Genomic DNA, 6,684 nt, shown 5'->3' with positions numbered 1-6,684 from the left:
TCTTCTCCTCCTTCTTCTTCTTCTTCTTTTTCTCCTCCTCCTCCTTCTCCTCCTTCTTCTTCTTCTCCTCGTTCTTCTCCTTCTTCTTCTCCTCCTTCTTCTTCTCCTTCTCCTCCTTCTTCTTCTCCTTCTTCTCCTCCTTCTCCTTCTTCTTCTTCTTCTTCTTCTCCTTCTTCTTCTCCTCCTCCTTCTTCTCCTCCTTCTTCTTCTTCTTCTTCTCCTTCTTCTTCTCCTCCTTCTTCTTCTCCTTCTCCTCCTTCTTCTTCTCCTCCTTCTTCTTCTCCTTCTTCTTCTTCTTCTCCTCCTCCTTCTTCTTCTTCTCCTTCTTCTTCTTCTCCTCCTTCTTCTTCTTCTCCTCCTTCTTCTTCTTCTTCTCCTCCTTCTTCTTCTTCTCCTTCTTCTTCTCCTTCTTCTCCTCCTTCTTCTTCTTCTTCTCCTTCTTCTTCTCCTCCTTCTTCTCCTTCTTCTCCTCCTTCTTCTTCTTCTTCTCCTTCTTCTTCTCCTCCTTCTTCTTCTCCTTCTCCTCCTTCTTCTTCTCCTCCTTCTTCTCCTCCTTCTCCTTCTTCTTCTTCTTCTCCTTCTTCTTCTCCTCCTCCTCCTTCTTCTCCTCCTCCTCCTCCTCCTTCTTCTCCTCCTTCTTCTTCTCCTTCTCCTCCTTCTTCTTCTCCTCCTTCTTCTCCTCCTTCTTCTTCTTCTTCTTCTTCTTCTCCTTCTTCTTCTTCTCCTTCTCCTCCTTCTTCTTCTTCTTCTTCTTCTTCTTCTTCTTCTTCTTCTTCTTCTCTTAGTAAGATGATTATAATATTTCTGATATTTTAATGTTTCTTCATTCTGTTTATTGGATGGTTTTGATGATTGTTCTAATATAATTAATAAAATAAATAATAATAAAAGAGGATTTTTTATTTGTTATGTTGCCCTCCTCAAGACATTACAAGCAGCTCCCGTTTCCGGATGTCCCTGAAGGCAGCACAGTGTCACCCGCACACACTTTGGGAGGCAGTGATTGGTCGGAGTGGAGCCGTGGTGACGTGCTGCGTGGACTTACTCCCACAGACTACATGACAGATACAGAACATCTCTCGCGCTGCAGCCGGTCTCACCTGGCTGCCCTCCTGTCTGCTCCCTGGACTCTGTGTGTTTTTATTTAAGGGGGTCAGACCTGGAGGAAGGATGACCTCTCCTGAGACTATGAACGACCTGCTGGGCTGCAGCTCGTCCGAGGAGGACTGTACCCGCGCGGAGGAGGAGAAGGAGGAGAGGAAGGAGACGTCTCCGGCGGTGCGTCGGCATCACCCCTTCAGCGTGGAGGCGCTCATGTCCGGGAGGAAGACTGAGGGAGAGTCCAGGCGGTGCTCAGCTGAGGTGTCGGTGTCCCCTCTGGGTCTGAGTTCCTTGTATCTGTGCAGGGAGAGGTCCAGTCCTCCAGATGGGAGCGTGAGGAGTCCAAACGCTGCGCCTTCGTCTCCAGTTAAATCCGAGACCTCTGAGTCCGAGGAGTGCGCGTCCTGGGTCACCAGCAGCGCGTTCTCACAGCAGACCCGTAAGTCCCTGATTCACTGGACCTCAGAGAGCCTCTTTCCTCTGCTCTGGAGTCCACTATGTAGAACAGGGGTGTCCAAACTCTTTTCAAAGAGGGCCACATTTGATGTTGTCAGATTACCTCAGGGCCAGTGGCTCCTACTGAGACTTAGGAATCCTAAAAGCTATATATGAAATATTTAAAGCTGCTGTGAGGAACTTTTGATTTATATCAATTTTGGCGCCCCTTTGTGGACAAAATGATACCTCTTATCTCTTGTTCTGTACATGCAAAAGTAGAATTTTCAACAAAAATCTCATCCTGCTGTGTTTTAACAGCCAGATGTATCACTCAATGTGATTATTTGCCATGGAAACAGCAGAAAATGGTGTTTCTGAAGCCAAATGTCAATCATGTGGTCTGACACCTACCCCCTCTGAGTGGTTTAAGGCATTAAACATGACAACAGAGAAGGTATCAGTGTTTTTGTTTGTGGTTTTCTTTGCTTTTGAAGGTCCTAAAGAGGCATCGGTGTTGGTTTCAGTCTGTTTCTCAGCTGGTGAAAAACTCCTCATTGTGCCTTTAATAACAATTATTTTACATTTATTCTCAATAAATCAGTAACTAAGTCCTCTGTTCTCAACAAGCCACTTAAACATGATCAAACTTTATCTTCTTCTGGAGGAAGAATTAATCTGTATGTTTTTCATTCGGGTCAGGCAATGTGGGAAAAATATTGTATCATTATTTTCCTATTGCAGGATCACGATCTGGATTTCATCACACTTCTTTTTCATGTTGTTTTTAAGACTTTTCTGACCAGCAGACAACAATTTAAGAACTAAATCATTCCTTTCCTGCATTCTGAACAATTTGTATGCATCAAATTTTGCCTTTTCTGCACCATTTCATAATTTTGATGTTGTCCTGTGTCTTCTGAACTTTTAGTGTTCATAAAAAAAAATTTCAAATCATTATAAAAACATTAATTTTGAAAACCTGTCAACTTTAAGAGTTCTTGTGTTTCTTCTTTATTGTCGTCTTAACAGCATTCCCAGAGCTTTGAATTTTTAAAAGTAGTCCATATGAAGCTTTTTGAGATGTTTCTGGATTTTATTTTATTTATTTATTTATTTATTTTTATTACACAAAATTATAATACAGCAACACAACTGTGACTGGACAAGGTCTAAAGAAACAAACAAATAAACGTGATAACCTACAACAGGACAAGACATGGGAGCAAGGGGTGGAGCGTAAATATTGTTCAGTGTGCAGATAAAGAGATAGAAAATTAATTAATAAATACATAAAATGTATACATTCATGTTCATTCAAAAATTCATGGGGTTTAAAACTCAAGTCAAGTATCAATAGGAGCGATCAAGGTCTTTTATCCATCACTGATAAAATAAAATTCAAAGACCTCTGTGGCCACTGCCTGGATCTACAAGTGCTGATGCTGCTTGCTCCATAGAGATCAGTTCCAAATAATCTTTAAGCCAGCTGTCTATATTAAAACATTTTGCCTTTCTTACCTTCCAATTCATTCAAATTGTCCGTTTTACAGAGATGTTTCTGGATTGACTTTGTACAGATGATTCAGAATGTGATTCATTTCTGTGCTACAAATAACACAATATAAGATGCAAGCTTTGGGCCATAAATAAATGGAGCTTGGGCCGCGATTGGCCCCCGGGCCGTACTTTGGACATGCCTGATGTAGAGGGTTCATTAGAGTTGCTGTTTGGACTGGAATGCCAAACATTGTTTACGCATTTATTTAGACAAGATTTCCTGTTTATGGGTTTTTTAAGTCTTTGCAAGCCGTGCTGTAACCATGGTTCCTGTTTGACAGATCAATTTATAAAAATGGAACAAATCCAGGAAGCTGTGCAGAAATCTGAATAACCAAAAATAATGAGCATCAGTCACCCACTTCCTAAAATCCAGCACCTCAGAGTGTCTTGATTTCCATAATGACTTCATGTTAATTTAACTGAGGCCTCGCATGAAAACAAAGCCAATCACTTCCTAACCAGGGCTCTCAATCAGTGGCGGAGCCAGACAGTTTTGACCTGGGTGGCCAAACTGGGGCGCTGACTGTTAAGGGGTGGGCCAGGCGTGGAAAACATTAGGGGCTTACCCCAAACCTAGCAGGGTTACCTCCAATCATCACATCTACTTTAACTTCTTTTCATAGAATAATTTAACAAATGTTACAAATTTGTAGATTTCTAATGTTAAGATTAATAATGTAACTCGACAGAGTGTCAACATTTAAATCTGCTGAACTCTTTAAGGACTCAAAATGAAGATGATTGTACAAAATCAAAGCATCAACAAACATAATATTCAAATGCAAAGAAACTACTGTCTCTGCAGCTTGAAACACAACAACACAATAACTGATTTCAATATAAGTAATGCCTCTGAAATGGCAAATGGCCAATCATGTTTAAGAACTTCAGGGTGGCCAATCAGTTTCCAGAGGTGTCCATGGCCACCCCTGGTCACCCCCTGGCTCCGCCACTGCTCTCAATCCTCAACATTTCAAACCAGTCCATAATCTAATCCTGATCTCCTCCCCTGCGTCTCTCCCCAGGTCACATCAGTCCCGCCTGTCCTCTGAGAAAACACAAGACCAACCGAAAGCCTCGCACCCCCTTCAGCACGTCCCAGCTCCTCGCCCTGGAGCGGAAGTTCAGGCAGAAGCAGTACCTGTCCATCGCCGAGCGCGCCGAGTTCTCCTCCTCCCTGACCCTGACGGAGACCCAGGTCAAGATCTGGTTCCAGAACCGCCGCGCAAAAGCCAAGAGGCTGCAGGAGGCCGAGCTGGAGAAACTCAAGATGGCCGCAGACGCCAAGACGGCGGCGGTGGCGGCAGCTGCTGCTGGAGGTTTACACCCCGGGTTTACGTTACCTCTGACGCTGGGCGCCATGACTCTATACGGACAGTCTTACTCTGCGTACCATCAACACCACCACCACCACAGACCCATGCTGCCCATCTCACCTCTGGGACTGTATGCTGCTCCTCTGGGCTACAGCATGTACCACTTATCATAAACATGGAGATATGGGACTTTCAGTGAATCAAGGATTCCCAAATAATGGACGCTACAGACTGACTGACATATTTAAATGTTTATTAGATCTCTGCTGCACAGGGAGTGTTTGAATCCACTTTATGAGCACTTCAACTTAAAATAGTGACAATCTATTCTCTCCATCAGTGAGGGTAAAAACAGAGAGAGTGCCCCTTTGGACTGCCTGTTTACATGACCCGTCTTTAAGAGGAGGGGCGTCACTGTCCAGCTGTTTAGACTGTTTACTTCTGCAATAATTAGGCTGGAGGCTGGGGGGTGAGGGGGTGTTGGAGGATTAGGGGCAGGGGGGGACTTGCACTGTGCACAACGATACAACTTTTCACTTAAGCCTTCTCTATCTACAGTGCCTTGTGTTGAGCCTCAGTTTGAAGACGCTTGTGTGGACGTAGAGTGTTTCAGAAACTCAGGCCAAATGAAACATATCACTGAAGCAGTCTAAAGATCCGACAAGTGTGTGCCTTAAACTTAGTTTGTGCATCTTAAAACAGACAGAGTCAGAATTACAATTAAACACAACATCATTTGTTTTCATATTTTATCTCTTATAGCAATAAAAAATCATTGTCATCACCTACGACACATTTATGACACATATTTATTCTCCTCTCTGAAATGTAAAGATGCCTCATGTTGTGTATTTATGAGAGTTTGGTACTACAGTTCTGACCAAAGGTGTATTTATATTGTTCTTTCCTGACGTCCCTTTGAAAGGGCCTGCTCTGTTCTATGCAGTTTATATAGAGATATTTTTCCCACCCCTTGTTATTAAATGACGTTTGTTTTCCTTTTGAATAAATAACTTTTAATTCCAAAAATAAACTCCTGCAGCGATGTTTACTTCCATCATATTTGGAGCATTTTGCATCATGAGAGCAGCTGGGATGCATTCTTCCCTTTTGCCGATGTGTTTGCATGTGTGTGTGTTTGTGTGGTGTAATGCGTGTCTGTGTTTCCCATCAGACAGCGGTCACTTCAAGGCAATGTTTGACAAACCATAAATGATACCCATAAATTACCCGACTTCACAGATAGTTCCCGTTATAACTCACCCATCATGCACCGCACCGCCCAGACTTCTTTTTTTAGACTGGAATACACTTTTATAGAGTTTGGGTTTGAACAGTTTGTTGTCTCTCTGGTAATCATTTACTTGAAGTTAGAGGACGGTGGCATGAGAACTCTACCTGTGAGGATGGGTGAGTGGAGACTCTTTCAGGGCTGTCAGGGTTATTTAAATCATCATTAATCACCGAATGTCAAGTTAATCAGAGCTAATCACACTTTTAAAGCATCTTTCCAATTCTGTTGTTTTCCACTTTTAAGGGATCCAGGAATTCCAAGTTAATGCAACAACATTTTCCTTTCCAGTTCCAGTTTTGTTGCTTTCTCTGTTTCATACACATTCTCATGATGGGAAGACATTTGGGTGGTCACAACATGCCAATCTGAGGACGAGCCTCCCACAGTCTTGACTCACCCGCCACTCATGTATCTAGTGCTATAGCTAACTTCTTCCATTTAGCTTCATCCACCGGTCTGTGGTGATTCCCACACTCTGAAATAGAGCTCTGAAAACTTGTGTAATATGGTTTCCTTCCAGGGATAAGAATGGAGAACCGGTTCCAACTAGTTCAAGTCCCATCATTTGCCTTAATGCTTAACAATACCCTTATCAATGCCTTCCACTTAGTTCTGCATGTCTTACAAAACAATGACGTCAAACATCGCTGGAGGAAGTCAGCGTGGACAACCGATGACTTCGAGGACGTAATCATTGTGAGACAGAAGCCAGTCCAGAGTGTGACTTATTTTATGCAAAATGACGCTAACAGTGTGACGTCATGATTGTGTGATTTCAAGCATCAGGAGAAACACCAGAAAAATGCTGAAAATTTAAATCACAACACAGCGTTAAATAATCAGGAGTGCCATGTGTTTGATGTTTTAGATGCCGGTGTTTTGGTTAAAAAAGTGACCCTGTTATCTGGTGACTTTCAGCCGAATGCATCAGTGGTTGTTTTTTATGACAGCTGTTGGTTGAAAAAGTCGTCTTGA

General features: G+C 42.7%; 1 protein-coding gene across 1 annotated transcript; it reads left to right on the top strand.

Moving 5' to 3' along the window:
- The first annotated feature begins 990 nt into the window (after positions 1-990).
- msx2b (muscle segment homeobox 2b) lies at positions 991-5,448 on the top strand. Its single transcript, XM_034684413.1, has 2 exons — positions 991-1,540; positions 4,125-5,448. The coding sequence occupies exons 1-2, from the start codon at positions 1,171-1,173 to the stop codon at positions 4,586-4,588; spliced, it is 834 nt and encodes a 277-aa protein (XP_034540304.1). The 5' UTR covers positions 991-1,170; the 3' UTR covers positions 4,589-5,448.
- The last annotated feature ends 1,236 nt before the right edge of the window (positions 5,449-6,684 follow it).

This window comes from Notolabrus celidotus, chromosome 5 (assembly GCF_009762535.1).
Source record: "Notolabrus celidotus isolate fNotCel1 chromosome 5, fNotCel1.pri, whole genome shotgun sequence".
In the NCBI taxonomy this organism is placed as follows: Eukaryota; Metazoa; Chordata; class Actinopteri; order Labriformes; family Labridae; genus Notolabrus; species Notolabrus celidotus.
The sequence above is the reverse complement of the archived record's forward strand: the minus strand, read 5'-3'. Positions and strand labels throughout refer to the sequence as shown.

Bases quoted from the DNA above. Each gene is read 5' to 3' on its own strand.
- msx2b (XM_034684413.1), top strand. From the start codon at position 1,171: ATGACCTCTCCTGAGACTATGAACGACCTGCTGGGCTGCAGCTCGTCC. The intron at 1,541-4,124 runs GTAAGTCCCTGA...GTCTCTCCCCAG, and splicing joins CGCGTTCTCACAGCAGACCC to GTCACATCAGTCCCGCCTGT.